This window comes from Rissa tridactyla, chromosome 7 (genome assembly GCF_028500815.1).
Source record: "Rissa tridactyla isolate bRisTri1 chromosome 7, bRisTri1.patW.cur.20221130, whole genome shotgun sequence".
Classification (NCBI taxonomy): Eukaryota; Metazoa; Chordata; class Aves; order Charadriiformes; family Laridae; genus Rissa; species Rissa tridactyla.
In genome coordinates, this window is record NC_071472.1 from 49,478,103 (window position 1) to 49,500,928 (window position 22,826).

At 46.6% G+C, this 22,826-nt stretch overlaps 1 protein-coding gene across 8 annotated transcripts in view; it reads left to right on the plus strand.

The window, feature by feature from the left end:
- ACACA (acetyl-CoA carboxylase alpha) overlaps positions 1 to 22,826 on the plus strand; it is a 138,129-nt gene that overhangs the window by 84,802 nt on the left and 30,501 nt on the right. For all 8 annotated transcript variants that reach the window (XM_054208971.1, XM_054208977.1, XM_054208970.1 and 5 more), the window contains 7 exons: positions 2,227 to 2,496; positions 2,870 to 2,967; positions 4,204 to 4,324; positions 4,766 to 4,876; positions 19,131 to 19,274; positions 20,120 to 20,240; positions 22,705 to 22,801. In XM_054208971.1, the coding sequence (XP_054064946.1) occupies positions 2,227 to 2,496; positions 2,870 to 2,967; positions 4,204 to 4,324; positions 4,766 to 4,876; positions 19,131 to 19,274; positions 20,120 to 20,240; positions 22,705 to 22,801 (962 nt within the window). The remainder of the gene's footprint in view (positions 1 to 2,226; positions 2,497 to 2,869; positions 2,968 to 4,203; positions 4,325 to 4,765; positions 4,877 to 19,130; positions 19,275 to 20,119; positions 20,241 to 22,704; positions 22,802 to 22,826) is intronic.

Genomic DNA, 22,826 nt, shown 5'->3' on the forward strand with positions numbered 1-22,826 from the left:
CACTGACAAGTATTTAGCAAATACAAAACCTGAGCATTTCTCCTGTTGCTCGTGTGGCTTGTGTTCGGCTGATGGTGCCTGAAGCGTCCTGGTGGGGCCCTGGCTGATGGGGTCGGTGTAGCTGTAAGCAAACAACTGCTTAGGCAAAAACCTGGAAATTAGGGTGACTTCTGGGCTATTTTGGAAGAAGTTTACGGTGCAGTTTTAAAGAGAATATTACCCCATCTTCCCTGTGGGTTTCTAAACCAAGTAAAGCTGGTTTCTGAGGTGATATCACAAAGATTTGGTAAGCGACACTTAAGGATTTTAGTTATGGCAGAAAAAAAAAAGCCTATAAAATATGGTAAAGAACTGAGCTGCGGTAGGTGACGAGGTGTAGACAGGCATCCCCTGCTCCTTAGAGACTAATCTTGAAGCCTTTACCTTTGGATTTGCAGACCTTTTTAACCCGCTCTTTCTAATTGCAAGCTTGCCCACAGTTGAGAGTTAGAGGAGAGACACAATATCCAGCCCCTGGCATCTCTTTTCCTGTAACAGTCAGGTCAGAAGGGCAAAACTTACTTTTCTTCTCCTTTTTTTCACCTCTATTCTTCCTTTTTCTGCTGTGAAAGTCCAGTAGTAGAAGAGCAGAAGTCCAAGGAACTCTTCTGTCTGTGTAGGTTGGTTTGGGATGGATTAGGTTGCTCTTCCCGGCTCTGGCCTGGTTTTCTGTGTCACCCCCAGCTCTCTTTGCACACACTTTTGCTCTGTGTGCCTGACCAACAGCTGCATCCACTTGTTTTGCAGCACTGCAACTTTTCCCTTTAATTTTGCAATAATTCTGATATTTTAGCAAAGCATCCCACTGACTTTTAGGGATTTATGCTCCTGTCTTTGCAACTGCTGCAGTATCTCTCTCTTCCAAACGCTGCTGTTGGATGCTAAGATGTAACTGTAAATCTGCAAATATTCAGAGGCAAACAAATTAATCCCTTACGACGTATCAGTCAAAATAGCAGCAGAGGAAACTGAGACCGAGGAGAAGGTGAACTGAAACACCATCATTCTGTTAACTTGCAATCTCAGCTCTCAAAAGGGGAGGTGTACAGGAAGGATCTGCCAGTAGCTGGTTGTAATATTTTTGGATTGCTGCCTGCTTTACTTCCAATGACCCTTTGATTAATTCCTCTGCCTCTTTATTTTTTTTAATGAGCCTATTATGGCATATCTTATTGCAGGTGCTGATTGGATCTCAACTGTGTATTGTGCCATTTTGATTTGGATTAAATGGCACATATCTATCTGCTGCTTCTCCCCTCTCCCCCTCCCGCTTTAGTTCATCATGTTGAGAATTCAGAGTCTCCACAATGAGAGTTTCAACCCTCCTGATTGCAGAGGATGTGCAATCGGCTTGAGGAATGTGTACTCAGAGCTTATGATCCTTGGGCAAGCGGAGACTGGGTGATGCATGGGGCTTTCAAGGGACGCTGCTATTTCCATCTGTTAATGGCATTCCGGGATGGCCGGCTCCCCAGTGCAGTGATACGCGGCAGCCGAGAGATGGGAGATGCAGGGTACAGATGTTGCTGATCTCCATAAGACGGGCCAGAAGAGATCATCCGATGATTTTAAAAAGAAAAATATGCAGCAAAAAGCATTACTTATCCAGGCAGGTTTGGAAAGAAACTGCTGTAATATTTGGGAAGGAAAAAGAGAAGAGCCAAAGAAATGAAAGTAAGGACAGAAAAAGAAAAATGGAGGTAGTTATGAAATAAAGGGATTATTAAAATGAGGGCAGGGTGAGAGAAAGAACCAGGGTGACGAGGTTGTGGGTGGTATCTGGGTGGCCTGAGCAGATAGATGGTCAGGAGTCCCGTACAGCAGCATGGCCATCCTCACCTTGTGAGCTCCGTCACTCGGAATAAACGCAGCACCTGCGAGGGGAGCGTTTGAAGAACGTGGTTTGGACCTGTGACAAATCCCTCAATGGGAAGAGGGAGGGCCGGTAGTAGTGTCTTGGGTGGGAAGAGAGCAACGGAGGATTGCTCCAGTGAGTGGGGAAAGGATCAAGTGCTGCCAGGTGTGCTCTACGCTGGCAGTGCATATCAGAGCTGCTGGTATCCGAGTGCCCAAAGAAAATACATCAAGTGCAACATGTGTAAGAAAAATGGCCCCTGCCTGATTCTCCTCTTTCATGTCTTGAAGATATGCACTCAATTTTTGTTGTTCTCTGTTCTTTAATTGCAGATTGGGATGGTGGCCTGGAAGATGACTCTGAAGACCCCTGAGTATCCAGAAGGCCGTGATATCATTGTCATTGGCAATGACATTACATACCGAATAGGTTCTTTTGGGCCTCAAGAGGACGTGCTATTCCTGAGGGCTTCAGAGCTTGCTCGAACACATGGCATCCCCCGTATCTATGTGGCTGCCAACAGTGGAGCCAGGATTGGTTTGGCTGAGGAGATTCGGCACATGTTCCATGTAGCTTGGGAAGACCCAGATGACCCATACAAGGTAAGGATGCACAGGAATCAGAGGTGAAACTCTGCAGTAGCTCACAAAAGAATCTGATTTTTAAACTGCCTCTTCCAATAGAGGTGACAGTAAATATTTGACAGAGTATTAGATACAAAGTTCTCCTTGGTATTGGATCTCTCAGGCAGCAGGACTGGCATCCAGAATGAGTTAGTGATAAAAGTGATAAACGTTGAAAACATCCGTAGCTTTCACTGACCTCAGCTGGAGCTCTGACATTATGAGAGGATGTTCTTATCGCTCTCTGGAATTAAATTCTGCTCCCTTGAAACTTTCTTTTTGGAAGGGGTTATTTGGGATCGGGAAGGGACTACAGGTGGGAGTGAGATGAATGAACTGTTTTTTCCTGCAGGGATACAAGTACTTGTACCTGACTCCTCAAGACTATAAGAAAGTCAGTGCCCTGAACTCGGTTCACTGCGAACATGTGGAGGACAATGGAGAGTCCAGGTAAGCGCAGACAGGTCAGAATGAAAAGCTTTCTGTTCATTCTTGGCTATACAAGGTGTCATGCATGTCACGGCCTTGTCTTCTGCTAGGACATTCTTTAGGATCCAGGTGTGTAGAAAGCCGTAGCTGTGTGGGGTCAGAGTGTGCAATAAGAGAGTTCAAAGTTGCACCGTGACATGCCTTGTTTGAGGTAGTGCCGTGTTGGCTCCTGCTGCCTGGGGGCCCAAGTCATGGCTGAGGGTCCTGTGGTGGTAAGCACTGAATGACCAGGACAACAATTCTTGCCCAAAGACTTGCAGTCTAAATTTGAAAAATTACTTTTCTGCCAGATTCTGTAGAAAGGATAAAAATTCCTGAGTGAAGGCTAAGCCCCCTGTGCATTTTGAAGGGCCGGGCTGTGGTGGTTGCACGAAACTGCCTTACAGCCTATGGTTTTCCACACGTGTCTGCTCCAGGTGTCTGCGTCTTCCCAGCTGCGTCCCAAAGGTAGCACATCTGAAAATGAGGTGCAAAGAAGCTTTCAGAGCTAGGCTGCAGCTGTAGCGGTGCTCCTGGGCAGAGGGAGGAGGATGTGCTTAGGAAGGGAAAAAAAAAAGCCCAGTTTGCAGACGGGCAAGCTCTGACAGAACCAAAGGATGGTGCCGGGTGCGGGGACGTGTGCGTGCCTGTGCGTGTGCCTGCGTGCGTGCCTGCGTGTGTGGTGGGGAAGCCAGTGGCTCTCTCCAGTGAAGCACTTAAGCACATGCTCAAGTACTTTGCTTAGCAAGGGCCTAGTGGAAAGGATAGAAGGCAGTCTGAGAGTGCTGAGTAAGAAGGGACTGTGCTGGGGAAGGAAGGCGTGAAAGAAGAAAGTAAAGAAAAGGTAAGAGCCTCATTATAATCTCTTGTTCTATTTCTCTTTCCTTTTGTCTGCGTTCTCTTCCTTTCTTGCCCTTTTTCCTATAATCAGCCTGCGCCTCACGTCCTGTGGGAATGACAGAAGAACACTTTTCACGGGCATTCCTCTCCCTTGGCGTTTCCTCTTTGCAGCGCTGCTCTGGCTGCTCGGATGTAGGACTAGTCCGTGGTGTTCAGCAAGGCTGCAGAATGAGCCCGTGTACGGGTCCTGGCCAGGTTTTATGCACGTTACTCTTTGGAGCCTTAATGATATTTAGTCACTTTTCATTTTCTTCGTAGCAAACTGATTCAACAAATCACTGGACCTTGTGACTCAAAGGCTGTATGTGTCTCCCTCAGGTATAAGATAACAGATATTATCGGAAAGGAAGACGGACTTGGAATAGAGAACCTCAGAGGATCTGGCATGATTGCTGGAGAATCATCTTTAGCCTATGAGAGTATTATCACCATCAACTTGGTAATCCCCCACTGCTTTCTATTCTTCAAACTCTATTGTCTGTTTCAGCTAAAAATCCTGCAGTGATATCCGGAAGATACATCTGGGATCAGACTTCTGGTTGATGTAAATTGGCAGTAGGCTTTGAGCAACGCTACTGGCACCGTTATAGGGCTGGGTCCCTTTCAGATTAAATTTAAAACACTTTTAGAAAACAGTCATTTCGCTTCATGTGTGCTCAGTCTGTAAGTTACTGCTTCTCTTTTGTGAAATAAAACACACATAAGTTCAGCGACTGTGTTTTACAAAAAAAGAGATTCTGGAGTTTCTCAGTTTTTGTAGCCTTGTAATACAGACATGCCTAGTTTTATCTAGATGTCTGAATCGATAGGTTTTGGCTGTGTGGTAAGACAGAAATCAATGTGATTTTTTTTTCTTTTTCTTTTCTTTCTTTTTTTTAAGGTTACATGTCGGGCAATTGGAATTGGGGCTTACCTTGTTCGGCTAGGTCAGAGGACTATCCAGGTTGAGAACTCTCATATAATCCTGACCGGCTGTGGAGCCCTCAACAAAGTAAGTCTTTGCCTTTCGGTCTTCAGAGCTTATGTGGATGGAGTTGGTATTTCTGTGAGTTCTGCTGGAGACTCAAGGAGCTGCCACCACTATACCTGTCATTGCACTTGGTACCTTTTGCATTCTCCCTTCTCGGGCTCCTCCTGATCAAGAAGGAGAAGTGACACAGGGCAGCAGCTGTGAAATTTTCATGCCTTCGCAGTCCTTTTTTCTTTTTTCCTTTCTCTCTGGGCAGAAAGCGGTCCTTTCATGCTCCTGTTTTTCTTGACAAGAACATCGTATTGACAGCCAGAGGCACTATTCCAGGCATCCTGCTTGGAGATTGGCAGGAGACCCAGGCAGAACTGCAAATTTAAGAGCTTGAGCATGAACCGGGTGAAGGGGAAGAAGGAGAAGCAGCTTTTAACATAGGTTGTGTGCAATGAGTAAATGCCAGAAGTGGAGAAGCCCACGGACTGGGCAGCATCTTCTCCCACCCACTGTGTGCTGCAATAGAGGAAACAGGGCCGTTTCCAGTGTCTGGGAGACCGTGTTTCAAAATACATGGGCCAGAATCCCCCTGAACTTCCAGCCATCCACAGCATCGCGTTCGTGCTGGGGGAGCGCTGGAGCCTGGGGAGGAGTGTGTGGATGGTGGTTTTCAAGGGGTCAGACCCTGCTGGAAACCTCAGCTGTGGGGGCAGGGAGGAGTAACTGGCTGTAAGAAAACTTACAGCTTTCACTACTAAAGTGGCTCTTCTTTTTTTTTTTTTCCCCCCACCTGAGGCGGTTTTTCTCCCTTGCTGCCCCAAGCCTATTAATATCACAGCCTCCAGCTCCTTGTCTGTAGCAGACACGGCTCGCAGCCGACTCCGCTCTTGTCCCTCTCACTGAGGGCTTTGTTTACGCGGGAGTTAGGATTGTGCAGGGCGCGAGTGCCCTTCCCCATTGTGCAGCTTTGTTCTCAGGCACTCTCCAGCACCTGGGGTGGTTGTGTTTCATCGCAAGCTGTGTTTCAAGGAGTGCCTGCCTGACAATGGGAGATAAAAGGAAAATAGTCTCTCGTTGAATTATTCCCCTGAATAAAGGGGGCTCTGCAGAAAATGAAGCATTGATCCTATCAACTCTGGGATGCAGAACCCTCAGTTAGATCTCTTACACACATCACACACACCTGCATCAATGGAAGGAAAAGAGGCATTTGAAGATCCATCCTTTTAAAAGGAATTGAGTCAGTTTAGTGCTTGCTGAAGTGGAGTAAGTTGCCTGGTTCCAGCTGTCATTTGTTGGGGATCGGGGCCGGGCAGAGTTTCCCAGATGGCAGGGCCAGTCTGTTTAGTCCTCCCTCTTCTGCTCTCTTCTTTCCAGGTTTTAACTGCACTCTACCCGTGGAGTGAATGCTTGTTTTTATAGGACTAGACTAATCTCACTAAATTGCGGACACTTAAAAATTAAAGATTTAGTCTAAGTTAAGCACCTCATACCTCTCAGCAGGCACAGGCAGAAGGAGATACTTTCTGGGGGTAACTTATCCCATCCCAAGAATTTCAGTGGGCTGAATAATCCCATGTGTCCTTTTCTCTCCTCCCTGCTCTGTTGGAAAGGCATATATTTTTATGTAGGCACTGAACCTCTACCTGCCTAAAGGTCAGGCAAAGCAGGAACGTATTGCGGCCTGTCCAGCTTTCCCAGTAAGACAGGTAAGCCCAGACCCAACAATAAGTTTACTTGTCCTTGAATAGTGGGAGACTGGGAATCCCCATTCACTCTTGGATGTTGTGTGAAGTGTCTTGCTAGTTCATATGCTCTTCACTTTCCAGTCCCTGAGGTTCTGGTCAGAGCTTCTTGAATGGATCCAGCTGTAATTGTGTCCCAGAAGTAGGTCTGAAGTAGTGAAACCTTGTCCAGTACTAACCTGAAATGACCAAGCTCAGCCCAGTTGAGGTCTTAAGGAGGGTGAGAAGCAACTGGTGAATGCTGATGCATTTGCATCATCCTGCCATGGAGGCAATGTCTACTTCAGGCTTGTCCACTGTCTCCCTGTTCTTAGATGAAGAAGTTGAACAGTTTGAACAGTGTAAACTGTTCAACACTTGTCCCTTGAATTTAGATGGACAGTTTGAATTTTCATTTGGCTAGAAGGCAGGTCACTATCAGTCAGGGGCCAATTAAGCAAAGTCTTCCCTCGTAGGACAGCAGAGGCTGTTTGGGAACAATATATGGTGTGTTCTTGTTCATTCACGCGAATAGGTGGAAACCTATTGTAGTTTTAATCTGTGGAGTGAGTGAGTCTTGCTGCTTCTCGTTCCCTTCGAGTAGATGGTGAGAAGAGCCCCGTGCAGCAAAGTCAGTGCTTTCCTTTGTGGGAACGAGAAGGTCACCAGTCCAGCTGGCAGGGTCTTGGGGAAAGATCATAACTGAAACAAATAAATGGAAACTGGTACCTTGCATGACAGTTGGAACTGGATGTTTTCTAACACAGTTGCATGCAAATATTCCTTTAGCTTTTCCCAATTAGGTGTCGGAGATTTGAGGCACTTTTTTCCATTGCTGACTTTTAATTACTGTCTTCATAGAGGACGCTGTACAAAACGTACATGTAGTCTTGCGTCTGCATACACGTCGTCTTCAAAATGCCTTCTCTCTGCAAGAAGAGAATGTGCAGTGCAAAAATGTTTCTGCAGCAATGGAGACAATTAGGCTTTCAGAGAGCAGTGAGGTTTTTTCTGGAAAGTTGTTTGGGTTTTGGTTTGGCTTTTTTTTTCTCCTGTGAAATACTGGATTCTTTTTGATTTACAGCGGGGAGCAGAGGGGGCCTGTGACAAACATTACGTGCCAGCAGATCTGTTGCTGCTCTTGTTCATTATCATTGTGTAAAACCAGCCCGAGGGTTTAGGTGTAGAGGGAAAGGTCCAGCTGCCAAAACCAGACTGCAACCTATAACTTAGATGATGAGCTCAAGGTCAATATCATTTTTAGCTGTAGCTAATGTTTGGTTCTGGAAGTTGACTAATCACGTGCTGGCTGTGCACTGCGTCCGTGTCCCTGTAAGTGGGGAGGCACAGCACTGGAAGACACCTGATATCAGGCGGGTGTAAGGATTCTCTTGCCCCATTGCCTGCCATGGGTGACAAGAAACTGCACGAGAGCCGCACAAGGTTTCCCTCCGCTCCTGATTAAGCTGTCTTTGTTTATTGCCCAGACCCATGGGCAAGGGGGAGACCTGGGGAAAAGGTGTGATGCTCCGTGGTGGGGCCAGTGCTCTGCGCGTGGGGCACCGGGGCTGCATTTCATCTGTACCCCTTTTGTCTTCACCGTTGCGTTTCAGCAGGGGGTGGAGAGGTGGAAATGACATTTCATTCCTCTCCTGTGAGCGTGTGCGCGCGCCTGTGCTGAGCCCGCTGACCCCCCTGAAAATTGAAATAATGATAATGCGCGTCTCCTGACTGCATCAAAGTATCAGCACATCAAAAGCCAGGAGGCATGAAATGCAAATGATAAAGTGAAAGCAGATGGATTGTGCATGATCGCCTGATGCCCAATGAATTTTAAAAGGTGCTGGTTCACATGGGGAGAGGGGCTGAAATAAACACGTTATCCCTGCAATTTTTTTTTTGTTCTTGCCGCTCACTCCTGACAATATTTTTTCACACTTGAGCGAGCAGCCACTCCATCTCTCTCCCTCCCTCTCCCTCGCTTTCTCTCCCTCTCTCTCTTTCGCTGTCTACCTCACACACGTCTCGGGTCATGTCGCCGCAGCTCCGGTGGAAATAATAAGATATAAACCACGAGGTTGTTATTTGCATAGAAATAGCATGGAGCCCCAGGCAGCATGGGAGAAGGACACAGAGATCATTTGTCTAAAATTTTAATGAAAACTTTTGCTGAGGCAGAGATTTTTATTATTTTTTTAACTTTGCCTGCCTCCCCCTTTTTCCGCCCCCGTACCTTCCTCCACCTCCCTCGACTCCCTTTCCTCGTCATAAGCCAAACACGGTGTGATTTCGTGTGAGATAGGTGACGTGCTGCTGCCATGCACTAACAGGTTAATTTCCATTGGTTTTCTTTTTAATAGAAGTAAGACTGAAGAGCCCAGTGCTCCCAATTTATGCATTGCTTATACTGTTAAGGCTTCCGGGACTACATTTCATTTCAGTCCTCACAAGGATGTTCCCAAGTCTGTTGCTGACTTATTTTTAATTAGTTTGCTCCTCCTTGTCTTTTGTGTTTAAAAGAAATCCTGTCTTCAAGACTGTTTTGTTAATGTAAACAAATAGTGGCTTTCAATCACATTTTCTCGGCAGATACACGTTCTAGGCTTTTTCTCAGGGAAGCCAGATTTAGCAGAGATTTTCAGGAGCCGCCACTAACTTGATACACCTCAGTTTGTGATATAGATGTTCAGCCTGGTATCTCAAACAGTTCATTTTCTGCGTGATGATGAAGAACTGTCCCACACACTGCGCTTCACAGCAGGGCATCCGAAGTGTCCATCACTTCTGGAGGTGAAGGGAAGAATCTAACCAGCAGAATGTTGTTTCCTCTCCCTCCTATTTAGCTGGATTTTCCCCCAGTTTTCCCCATTTTCCCCCAAATGGCCTTCCCAATTGGGCAGGCCAATTTTCCAGGCATGGCGTGCCCAAATGGTGCATTGGGCCCTGAGCGTGTCCTCGTCCCTGGGGCCCCATGGCACCGTGCTGTTGGCCTGGTTTGTCAAGAACATCCAAGTGTGCCAAGTGTGAGCTTGACAAATACCACCTGCCAGGAGAATATGCCCATGTTGGGGAAGGAGGCAGTCGAAGAGTCAGAAACCACTAAAGTATGGAATGTTGAAAGCATAGTTCAAAACCAGAACTCTGGGCTTCGTTTCCCACTCTGCAGCCAACTGCCTGCCTGTTCGTGGTCTGACGTTTGTGATCAGAATGGGTGTAATGGCAGTTATCTGCCGACAGCTTGGTCTTGGAATCTTAGTTCATTTGGTTTTGCAACGTGTTTTGAGCTCATCAGATGGAAGGTGCCTGCCAGCAGTGGTGTGTTGGCAGGGTAGGTAACCCCATCCTCAGAATTTCTTTCTGTGGAAGTTTTTGCCTTCAAAATGATCTTAATTTAAACAATGTGTTTGCTTGTTTAACCTATTCTAGACCCGAAAGAGCTCAGGAACCAGTTTACCAGATCGATAATGTGCTATTTCTGGCACTGTGAATTGGTGGTTTTTAAGGGGAGAAAACATTTTTGAAGTGGGTTGTTTGTGAGATGAACTGATTAGTGGAAACTTGGTGCTTGCTAATGCAATATGTAAATATCTAAGAAACTTCCAAGCCTACTACCAGCAAATGTCCAGTGACCTTTCCCGAGTACATCTTTCATTAATGCAGACACTGCTTGTGCATGGTAAAGACGTTAACATGATAGGTGCCGTACTGTGTCAAGATAGCCTAGTGTATGTGTCAATCACGTGACTGGGGATGAGTCCCCGAGGACTTGTTGATACAACAGACCATAATTGCTGCAAGGATCGTTTTGACAATCTGCATTTAAAACCCAACACCCCAACAACCCCTTTGCAGGGGGCCAGAAGAGAATATCCTCGTGTTTTAAATTCAGTCCTGAATTGTACTGGCTGTCAAAGCCAGAGCTGAGGTCAGTGTGGCTGCTTTTGTGGAGATTTATGGTTTTGCTGGTGTCGATCTGGGGCAGGATTGCAGTAGAGAGGTGGGGGTTGGTCTCTTCTCCCAAGTAACAAGCGATAGGACAAGAGGAAATAGCTTGCGCCAGGGGAGGTTTAGACTGGATATTAGGAAAAATTTTTACACTGAAAGGGTTCTCAAGCACTGGAACAGGCCGCCCAGGGAAGTGGTGGAATCGTCATCTCTGGAGATATTTAAAATACGGGCAGACGTGGTGCTGAGGGATGTGGTTTAGTGATGGTTTTTGTCAGTGTTGGGTTGATGGTTGGACTTGATGATCTGAAAGGTCCCTTCCAACCTGGGCAATTCTGTGACTCTATGAACCCGGGAGCACCCGTGCGCAGGCAGAGGAGACGCGTATACGTGAGTGAGCTTGAAACCAGCTCACCTGGGTGGTGGTTACACCCAGCTGCAAGTTGCTCAGTGAGACAAGTTTGTTTTGAGGCACTTCAGCCAACGTGGCTCTCTGATGTTGGTTGCTCTTCAGTGTCTTCTGCCGGACACGCGGCCGTACCCTCCCTGCTTGCTGGGATGTCGTTTGCTCGCTGTGCCAGAGCCCCCTGGCACCCGTCCGATGGCTGCAGGTCTCGGCTGAGGGAAGCTGCAGAACTTGATGGGTGCCGTGGGACTGGAATACCAGGGTGAGACCACAGGTCGGGGCTCAAGAGGAAGGGGCAGAGCTGCTGGGGGTGCTGTGCCACGCGAGAGGCTGCAGGGTCCTGTCGGTGGCGCACCGGAGGAGCTCTGGTGTGAGGAACAGAAGCTTACACCAGTCTGTCTCGTGTGAGTGATCGGTCTTTAGTATTGCAAGCAGTAATATTTACCCTTCAATTTCACAATATGGAAAAATAAATAAAAGCCCTGTGAGACTGATGCCGTTCGGGGGTTTTACAGTAAAATACAGAATGTGGAAAGCTCTTTCTTTGAGATTCAAGGCAGGGATAGCTCAGTATCTGCTCAAGATGACTCCAGTCTTGGGATTAGATCAAAGCAATCATGTGAGAGCAATCATGTGAGCTAGAACAGCAAGTGCCATCCCTGTCATTCAAAGAAGCATTATAATTATTAATGCATGATATGAATCTTTCTGTAGTGGCACAGCAAGACTATTAGGGAGATACGTATGGGTGCAGGGTGTTTGAGAATGCTAATCAAAGAGGGTCTAGGAAATGTCAAACAGAAATTGACACTTCAACAGCGTTAACCGTCAGTCGGTTCCTCTCGTGGATCTCACCAAGGTTACCCTGCTCTTGCTCCGCTGGTGGGGGAAGCAGGAGGGGCGGCTGTGCTGTGCCTTGGGTGGTTACGGGAGGGTGGTTTCATGGGCAGAGGGTGGTTTCTTCATCTCTCTCAGAACCGATGTGGGACCTCGGTGCTGTCGGAGGTCTCCCTGGCATAGGTCACCATCGCTCACACCCCAACAAAGCCAGTCTGGTTTGAGAACCAAGGTCAGAGTAGAGCTCTTGTAAGAGTCAGTCTCAGTTTAGCAATATTTGGCAATAGGAAGAGAGCAGAATTCATTTCTTTTAGTGCCAGTGAGAGTCCCCAGCTGCTGGGAGCGCCTGCTTGGTGGCGGTCCTGGTAACACAAGGTCTTTCCTCTGTGTAGAGAAATTAATGTAAGCAGGATGGGTGCCCGGACTTCAGAGGAGTGCAAATAAACAAACACCACCCTCCGTTTCTACATTTTATTTTTAATTGCCTTTCTTTAAGTGGTGATATTTGTGTATTGTTCCCATTAGAGACAATTTACGTTCCAGGCATTGCATTATCAGTCCCTTTATGTTTGCTTAGGGAAGAAAGTCTAATAGATTTTTGTTGACTTTTTTTTCCTCCCTCCTTCTATCATTTTTAATATGGATCTTGATCAGTTTATCTATGTGGATGGTGCCTGTGCTGTGGGGGCTGTGTGTGTATTTGTTCCTGATGAAGAGGAGTTTAGCGTAGTGGCCCATATTGTGCCTATCTAAATCTCTTCCCATGCATTCCAGGGAAACTGCTGTGTGTTCTAAGCCCTGTATATGTTTCATGTAACCAGGATTGTATCCCAGTTCCTGGTGATCCTGCAGAGTATCTTATTACTGGAGCATTAACTCTGGTACCTGATGTTCCACCAGAGCTGAATGGAAAAAGGCGCTTTTCAAACATGTCCCATGGTAACTGGTCTTGACCTCTCCTGGGGTGTCCCTTGGAGGATGTCAGGGTGACCTGCCTGTGGGTCTTTTCTCCGTTGAATTGTGGAGAAAGTATCTGCCATTCTGGACACTTGAGTGGAAACTTGAGGAATGGCGTTGGAGAATTGTCACTTACCTTGTGATGAAGCCTAAACCCACACTGCAAAGCGAACAAAGTTTCACTCTCCAGGTGAAGGAGATACCTGTACTGCAGCCTGTCCCTGGGATGGTCTCTGAACCTGTTGGGGTCCAGAAGGTGACCAAGGGAATGGCCAAAACAAGATCTTTAAGTATCCTGGAGACAATCATTAATATTGTTGATAGGGCTAGTGTCTAGATTAGGGAACCCCTAACTGAGACAGATGGGATTTATGTGTTTGCACCATGCAGAACAGGGGGCTGTAATTTTAGTTTGCAAAGTATATTGAGTCCTTTTGATTTACCACTGACAGATGGAGTGACCTTGAGCAAAACAAGCAGTCTCCCTACACTGGGAAAGGAGAGCTAGGCAAGAATTTTTTGACAAGGCATTTTTCACTTGAAAATGCCAGTTCACTGAAACTGGAACTCTTCAGGAAAAAGTATCAGTTTTGATGAATTTCTTGTTCGGAATTTTTTTTGGTCAAATGAAGAGTTCTTGTTTGTTCGTCTGTTTGGTGGTGTTTTTTTTTCCCCAACTGACTTTTATTTCCAAATTAATTTTTGTTTCTAATACCTATAACAAACATTTCAGAAGTCAAAACAAACATTTGGACCCTGTCTGATATTTGTTCAAATCTCAAGATGGCAAAATTTGATTTTCTGTTGCAATCCGTAAATTTCCAAAAATCCGTATCAATTATTGCAAGATGGAAAAACTGTTTCCTCCCAATAACGTTCCATGTTGCCGTCTGCAAACGGAGAGAATGCCTCTTCTGTAACCGATCAGCGCTGGAACCCTGCTCCCTTTGTATTGGGGAGGTGCTTTGGGATCTTCAGCAGAAGGTGGTGGAGAAAGGCCAGCTGCGGTTGCAGCGTCCATCTGGATGCATCTTTCCCCGCTGCCTCCGAGGTGGAGTGCAATTGCTTTTTCCCCCTTTCCCCTCGGATCTCACCAAATTAAAGCAAGAAAAAGACTCCACCAGCAAGACCTGCTTCTGGATTTGCAGTCAGGAGCCATCTCCAATAACCATCAGGCTGTCAGCTTCCCCCCACCTCCCCCTACCTCCCACCTCCCCCATCACTCACCAAAGGAAAAAAAGAGCCGGAGCCACAGCTTGAAATATATCATGCAATAGTGTATCATGAATTTCTTGTGAATCACATTGGTGAAGCAGGTTTATTTATTTCTGAGACTTTAAATCAATACAAAGTAGGTCTCTTAGTTCTGAAGCTGGGATGGAGTGTGAAAAAATGAGCCCATTGTACTCTTAAAACTTTGGGGAAAGGAGATGACAGCTATATAATTCCATTTACCAGGCACTAGGGGCTTTAATGTGAAGGTGACAGGGAGCTCTTTGTGCATTTAGAGCACCATATCTTCTAAATAAAAGATCTGTAGACTTGATAGTGGAGTATAGCTCTGACTTTAATAATCTCCAAGCATTAGACCGAGCCAATATGTTCCCAAGTCAGAAGGGTCCCCCACCGAACGCTCGTAAATTAAAAGTGCAGGAACTGCACACGTTCATAGATTAGAAATGCAAGTGCAGCCCGTCTCCAGGCAGAGCGGAGGTGTCTGCGCTCGCCGTGCCAACGGGCTAAAGGCTTGGAACAGGGCTGCTGGGGGACACGGCTCTCGCTGCCATCCCGCCCTGGCTGGGGTCTCCTCCCCGGCGTTGCTTCTGGTGCACCCTCTGACGGCATGCTCCATGCGGGGGAAGAGCCGAGGGGTAGAAATGAACGCTGTAAGATCTGTTGAGGCTTGACTGCACATAATAGCAGTCAGGTTTTAAGTTCCCTGCATTGTGTTTTCTGATGAGACATTCATTCTGATCATTTCTGCCTGTTTATGAAAAATAGGCTATTTATAGTATGTGCATGTGCCTTTTCTGCTTCAGGTTTCTGGCAGATAATATAAATGGTGGGATGGGAATTGCAATTATTGAAATTATTCGGATAAAAATCTGGCACTTATATTTGATATAAACACACGATATGCTCTCAATAATAACAGCACTTATGTTACATAATGATTCCCATCCAAGCCCTCCGCTGTCATTTTTTCAGATCTTTCATCTTTGATGAAACATAGGAGCCAATCAAGTTTGCAGCCAGACCAGCTTTGCAGTCAATGTCTCCACTAACGACCAGCTCAGGCTCTGAAAAGGAGCAGAGAGAAAGCAGCTGGTCATCACGGGTTTGAGTGCTAGCAGATGATTAATATGCATATGACATGCCTACAAACCTGTTGAGGACGGTCTTTTAAAGGCTGAAAAGGCGGCTAGAATCCGGGCTCTCCTTTGTGCTTCCCGAAAGATCCTCCAAAGTAAAAAGAAATGCGGTTTCCCATTACGGATGGGAGAGTGGCATTTGGAAGACCAAATGGCAAAGTGTGGACAATACTGACCGTTATTTTGTAAGCACGTGGTATCGAAGGTTGCATTATCTGGAAAACAGAAAAATCTGTGCGTTCTTGCAATCGTGGGCTGAGCTTTAACTCGTGCAGCTCTAGAGCCAGCGTTGCCTTCTGACCGCTTCACCGATGTCCTCGTCCTTTGGTTGAGATGGGGCACAGCGCAAGCGTTTTGTCCTGTGTACCCTGTTCCATGCGCTGCTCTCTGCACACTGGAAGGGTTTGTCTTCAGGAGCAAAGGAAGGGGAGACTGAGTGCCTCATCCGAATGCAGCCTGGGTCCCTAATAACTGGGATTTGGTATCAAATATGCACGGAGTGGTGGCAGTCCTGCTTTGTTGGCTATGGTTAATGCCAGTGCTTGGGGGTGCGCAGGGGAAGGCTGCTGGGAGAAGGGAGAGCAGCCCTGTGTGCTAACACCTTCCAGCGGAGGGAGCAGCACTTGCTGCCCTTCGCTCAGACCCATCACACCTGCTGCTGCTGGCTTGGGAAAAGGAAACGGTGTCCAACATGCAGAGGCACTGGGATAACGTGCAGGAAAGGCGCAGTAACAGAAGTGAGGGGTCCTCACTAGAGGCTTCAGAAAAGGCAAGTTTGGGATCTCCGTGTGGGGCCACTCACCCCCAGCAGCTTCCTTTGACTGGCAGCAGGTCAAACTCTGGGTGGATAGAAACAAGGTTTCTGGGTTTCAGAGCTTTCATGGAGTGGCAAGAATTTAAGTTAAAGCAAATTTTCTGGTGCCAGAAGCTTACTGTCTGGTGCTCTGCTGTTCACAGCTGCTCTTTTTTGTCTGTGTTTGCCATCACATTAAGCACAAGATCAAATATTGCCAGTATTCAGGTGTATATGTATTGTGTATCTCAGCTTTAAAATCCTGGAACCTGGGCCTTCCCACCGCTCGTGCTGGACCTTGCTTGATCTTGGTCTACTGCAGCTGGCTCTGGTAGCTGCCTCTCTGACTGTTCCCTTGAGTGCCAGTAACCTTCCTGCTAGGAAGGGCCTGCTTTGCAAACTTAACCCTTCCGTGCACGGGTTTGTGCCTTCTACAAGCCTTGGGTAATGCTGCTTTCAGTTCTTAACCCCCTGCTCCGCATGGCTCACTGTACCTCCCCGGCGGACCCAAACTCTCAGGGTTTGAAGTTTACCCTTTTGACAGATCCTGATGATGTCAGATACAGGGTTTAATCCTGTGCCGCCTTTTCTCCCACGACTTTGTTTCTAGCATTGCCGGTCTAACTGATTTGGCAAGATTTCTAAATCCACTCATGCCTCTGATGACCACGTGTCTTACTGAGGAACATCTAAATCCTTTAATTGCAGAAGCACCGGTTTTGCACTTCTCCAGCACATGTATTCTCTTTCACCCTTGGATATTTTCTTGCAGAAACATTTATACAGCAATATGCATTGCACCATTTAAGATTGTTAATTGGAGATTGAATTACTTGTCAGCCCTTAAAAATGTAGTCCTCTGAGGTCAGAGATGAGGTGGTTAGCAGAGCTGAATGGATGAGCTATTGCGTTCATTTTTTTCTCAAGCCCAATGATCATTGTCTGTAAGCTGGCTAGCCCTTCAGTGCCTTTTAACCTCTGGCACCCAATTCAGTCTGCAGCTCTGTGTGTGAAAGAAGCTGGCAGGATCTCTGACGGCTCCTGAGAAGACCGAAGAAGAGCACCCGTGCAGAAGCAGGTTAGGGGACCAGCGCCCAGCCCAGCAGTGTCCCTGGCAGCCAGCATCTTTAACCCCTTGGCTGCAGGGTTTCTGCACGCGGACTGGAGTACCTTGCTCTGCCTTTGGACTGGGCTTAAATCAGGATTTGTGCCCGTATTACATGTCCCTCCTGCTGCCCTGGGCACACGCGTGGACATACATGTCATACAAATGAAGGCAGCCAGCGCTCAGCGCTGCAACTTCTAAATGCAGCTTGGGATGACGCTGCCTTTGCTGACAAACCCTGACAAGTAAATACGGCGCTCGCTCAGTGTTACAGAGGGATTTCATTTGCACAGCCCCTCACAAGGCTCTGCCACTTCACTGAAATGTCTGGAGCACTCGGGAAAAGGAGCTGCATATTTATCTTGATCTCCAAAAAGGGATTTAAGGGTGAGAGCAGGCGGTATATTAGACTGTTTTCATTGCCTGTCAGCGGTGGTAAACCCGAGCTGTCTACAATGTCTCTAGATAAGCAGCAGCAGAGGCCCATTTTGCATGTACATGCGTTTGCATTAGTTCATAGATGGGGAGTTTAAATCCTCTTTATTTTTATTTTCCTCTGTGGAAAGCATTTAGCTAGGCTTAGGCCTGGCATCTGGAGGCCTGTGCTTTTCTTTTCCTTGAACCTAAATCTGTGCCGCTCTCTTTTCTACCAGGCCTTTTCATGGCACTGATTTTGTTAGAGGAAGATGAAGGTGTTCGCGCTCAGAAGAGAGACCCAGGAACATCTCTGTGCACAACCACAATGCTTACACTGACTTCTAAATTTTGGGGCTAGTTGTGTAATTTCTGTGCCTCGGCTTCTTCTGTACATAAACCTCGACTGACGTCTGTCTCACGGGGAGTTTTGTGAGGATCCTCCAGCGCTTGTAAAATGCTGAGTGTTGTGAAATGCCAGACCACCAGGCCTTTTCTCCTCCACAGGAAAATAAATTTGAGTTAGCAAATGATAGTATTGTGCCGTACCGGTTAGGCAGTGCTTTCGGTGGGCACATCGAGTGGCTCCCTGACCCCGGCTGTGATTAACTGCTGTTCTGCAGGAAGAAAGCTAATCAGGCCGTTGTAGTTTTATAACCAGATCCAAATTTTCTGTTTCCATACCCCTTTAGCACCTTCTTACTTTCAGCCCATAGGGTCGAATCCTGAGAAATGTGGAGTGCCCCTCTACTATGAGTGAGGTATGTCCCGAGTGTTCGCTGTAGGATGTCGGGATGAGGATGAAGTCAGACCCGAGCATCCCTTCCGTGAGGACCGGGTTGCCCTGGGCTACTCCTCTCCTGGGGTGGCCCTTGAAGCTGCGCTGGTTTTTTGGTGGGGGAGGGCAGGTTGGCTGTGTGTGTTTGAGGGGGGTTTTTTAAGATCTAAATGAAGCAGGTATGTAATGCCCTCTGTCTCTTAGAAAGACTCAACCCATAAAAATAACAAACGGCATGTATTTGCTAGAATGTCAAAGTTATGAGTTTATTTTGTAATGATGTGCTCCTGCCTTCATGAGGTAAACTGGCCGTGGCAGAGGTGTTATTAGTAATATGGACTCAGTGGAGCAGAAAGCCGAGTGACCGAGAGATCAGTGTATCAGTCAGCGAGAGGGCAAATGGAAAGAGACAGCAGGAGAATGAGAAAAGAGCTGCAGTGCCTGGGCTGAGATTAGAGATGGAGCCGTGCAAGAGAATTGGAAGCCCAGCAGTCAGAGTCTTATTCTTTCCAGTCTCTCTAAGGAGCTGGTGGGGCTTTATCTTTGCTATACCTGTCTTTATGCATGGTGTTGGGTTTTCCCCCAGTTAATGGTTTAAATGGGTCCACCCTACCCATTGTCTTAGAGCAATTTTGACGTAGTGAGCTGAGCTTGGGTCAGCACCCAGGAGACTTGGTCACGTATCGGCTCCGTTGCTGCTTGGGGAAGGGCAAGTCGTATAACTGCCCTCTGCCTCAGTTTCCCGACTTGTATCGTTCCCCTTGGGGATCGCTGTTCATAAGATCTTATCCGCATACAGGGCTTGGGAAGGTCTATTGTGAGCAGTTTGCTCCATCCTGTGGTGTTGAAGTGATGACGCCTTGCTGCAGGGATGGGCTTGTTTGTATCGCCTTAGTCATCACCTCCTTGTCCCATCCCACTCTCTCATGCTTTTCCTGTTTTTCTTTCAAAAGGTGCTTGGACGGGAAGTTTATACCTCCAACAACCAGCTGGGAGGGATCCAGATCATGCACAACAACGGAGTGACGCACGGCACTGTCTGTGATGATTTTGAAGGAGTCTACACTATTCTGCAGTGGCTTTCCTACATGCCAAAGGTAATTCCTGGCCCTGCGGCAGTGCAAGGTGCCGTTACCTATTGGCTTTGTTCCCAGGGCTTTGGAAGGGGGGGGTTCTCTGTATCTGTGGGCTTTTTCTGTGTTTGTATGGTGCCTAACAAAGTGGGTTAGGCTCACGATCAAGGCTGGTAAGCATCATGGTATTGAAGTACACAAAGTAGTTTTTGTCTTAAAAGTGCTGCAGGAACTGGGGTGCCGGGGCAGGCTGGCACTGCCTTGGGTACTTCCACATCGCTCCCCTGGCGTGCTGCCCTCAGTGCTCTGGGCAGCAGGGTTTTATGTAAGCGATGGATTGTCTCTTACTGAACAGACTCTAAAAGTTGCCCTCTGAGGCAGTAATTTGTAGGGGTTGATGTATACGTGTAAGCTGCTCTGCAGCCAGGAAGGCAGCAACGAGAACACGCAGGTCACCTTCCTTCGGGAAAGAGTGCATAGAATGAGTCAGGTGGCCTGGTCACCTTTCAAAAATTAAATTGCAACCCATCACTGATGCTGGCTATGCCTGAAGTTCAAGAGCAAATGAAGTACGATGCATGCCAGATGTTGCCTGGTCTAATGGAAGGTGTCCCTGCCCGTGGCAGTGGGGTTAGAACTAAATGATCTTTAAGGTCCCTTCCAACCCAAACCATTCTATGATTCTATGGTAAAGAGAGTGCATGGAGCACCATGGAAGTTCCTTCAGGCTCTTGCCAAGGCTCTGGGATCCCGGCAGTGGAAGAGTTGTGCAGTGTGGGAGAAAGAGGACTCTGACCAGGTCCTTTAGGTGCCTGGTGCAAAGCTGTGCAGGAGAATTACTTCCTTCAATATTCTTCTTTTTCCCGTAGAGTGTATACAGCCCTGTTCCTATCCTCAAAGTCAAGGATCCTATAGACAGAACCATAGAGTTTGTTCCCACCAAGACTCCCTATGATCCTCGCTGGATGCTGGCTGGACGCCCAAATCCAAGTACGTAGCTCTTTGGTGGCCAGGGTGTGCAGTAACGCCTCTTGTTTCAAGACTGTTGGTCAAGGCTTTGTGTCTGCAATCAAAATACGTTTCAGAGCTTTATAAAGTAATTAGTTCTAAACAATTTAAATATAATATAAAAATAGCATGTAAATTCTGAGTGCTTGAGGAGACTTATTAGTTACTTTTATAGATTTTCTTTTTTTATGGTTCAGAGGAAAGTCGATATACAAAGGCCTTTTCGCTAAAAGAATCACAGTATTTCTGCAGATCTGGGAGAACAATTATATTGGAAATGCTGCAGACCATTGAACCCCCATGCATGCTTTTGGGGTTGTGCAGCTTGTGTACGTACAAGCTGCAAACTGGGTGACCATTTATGCCTGCTGTTATTAATGAGTTTGGGGGGCTAAAATGAGATTTGTGATAAACTAAGTTTTCTGGTTTTGGATAATATTTTTTCATCATCTCTCAAGTAATTCATCCAGCTGTCTTGAGTGCAGCTAACGCTGGCTTCCAAATCGAGTGACTTCAGATTTTAATTTAGTGGAAGCGTTAAGGAAAGCAGATGATTCCCTGTGATAAGTTAAAGCAGATATCTCCTAGGTGAAAAGTTAAAGCCATTTATTAGAGGAGATATTGCCGTGATATTCTTCAAACTGACGCCCGACACGAGGCCAGAATCTAAACGATCAGCTTTGGGCTCACGATAAAGAGATAATTTTGAAATGGATGGTCACATTTTACAGTGGGGCCACAGAGGCAAGGAATGTAGAACACAGTAATTACAAGTTTGGTCTTGATAAAACACTCTCCATCCTGTTTAAGTCAGCAGAGGTTAGCTTGCTTGGATCTCCACTTTTAATTGGTTTTGGACTTGGGTTTGCAGAAGCAGAGGTGCTTGTTCAGATTAAAGCATTCCTGAGGAGCTGTGTGCCAAGGGGTGAAGCTGGGAGGGCTTGGGGGGGGCTTGGGGGCTTTTTTTGGTGGAGCTTCGCGAGGCCCCAGTGGAAAGCAGGTGCCCCTGGAGAGTTAGTTGTGATTTCTGTGATTGTCTGGGTGGGTAGGGTCTCTCGACGCCTTGGCTTTGGGATATACAGCTTATAGAGGCTCGAGGACTGCAGAAGGAGCTGTCTGCAAATGGTGCTTGTCGCTCCCCGATCCGGCATCAGCAGTCAGCCCAGACGAACGCTCTTTGGCATGGTCGCTGGAGTAGGGTCCAGGCTAAAAATATTGGAAAACCTTCCTGCCGCGGGCTTCCTGTCTGGAGAGTGGAAACAGGGAAACAATACCATGGTGCTGCACGGACTGACATAGTGAGGCTTAACTCGTTCATAGTGTCTTTTGCGCCCATTTAACAAACACCCGTGGAAAGTAGAGAAATGCACCGTAAACTGCCACCCTGGTTCCTGTAGTAGGGGTATCTGTCATCCTGAGAATTTTATTTGAAGGAACGTATGTGGATTGTTAGTGCACAGATCTGCTGTTCCACGTGCAGGTGAGAAGGTCTGTCAATATATTGGAGTTTGTGATGCAGGAGGAACCCCCCAAGTCTGATCCTGCACTGGCTTTATAAAGGCCAAATACTAGTTCATAGTTAGTGTGACCAAGGTAGTCAAAGCCTCATACTTCAGGGTAGAAGCTGGTTGTCTGCAAGGGTCAGGAAAAGTTTGTTTCTCTTGGAACTGCACAGTCATCTTGGTAACGTGCTCTTCAGGAACAGTTTGATTTGTCTCAAGCATTAGGAAGTCGCTGCGTTCTTTGGGCAGGAGAACAGGTCTGACCGCGTAGGAGTATCCAGGACGGTGACTTTTAAAGCACGTTTTGGTTTAGGAAGAGGTGCATCACCTGGGATCCTCCACAGAGCTAGTAGGTTTTCAGTATCAGAGCACTTCATTTCACTTTTTCTAAAAAAATGTGTGAAACATGCTCAGGTATGTGCTCTGGTTTTAAAATATCACAGCAAATTTTACATTTAGTTCCTGAGTTTCTTCAGCATTCTTTCTTTAAAGGAAAGATTAGGCGGAATCAAGAGAAAAATGTGAGATAAGTTTTAAAATGGAAAGAGGCATTTTGGAAAACATCTTTAATGACTTTACTGCCTTTTGACAAATGTTTGTAGTGTCTTGAAAAAAACAGAGTTATTTATTTAAAAGCATGCGAAGTCCCTCTGCTATCCGAACCCCATCGTTTAACAATAAATGATGCTTTTGCTGATAAATGACTGTCTTTATGCAGACTAGCAAATGAAATAAGACATGATGGCTGAAGGCAGACAAATGCTCAGCTGTCTAATGTTCCCTTGTATTATAATCTATTTAAAAATAAATAAATAAAAAGACAGTGCCAAGTTCTCCAGTTGGCATTTTTAAGCAAGTTTCAGTTGCTCCTTTTTATATTGTCTCTTCTTTCTTTCCTTCCTCCTCCCTCCTCTGATATTTCCATTTTTTTCCCTTCCCTTTAGGTCAAAAAGGACAGTGGCTAAGTGGTTTCTTTGACAATGGCTCATTCCTGGAGATCATGCAGCCCTGGGCGCAGACAGTTGTGGTTGGTAGAGCAAGGTAAATTCTAAGAGGCATTTTAGAC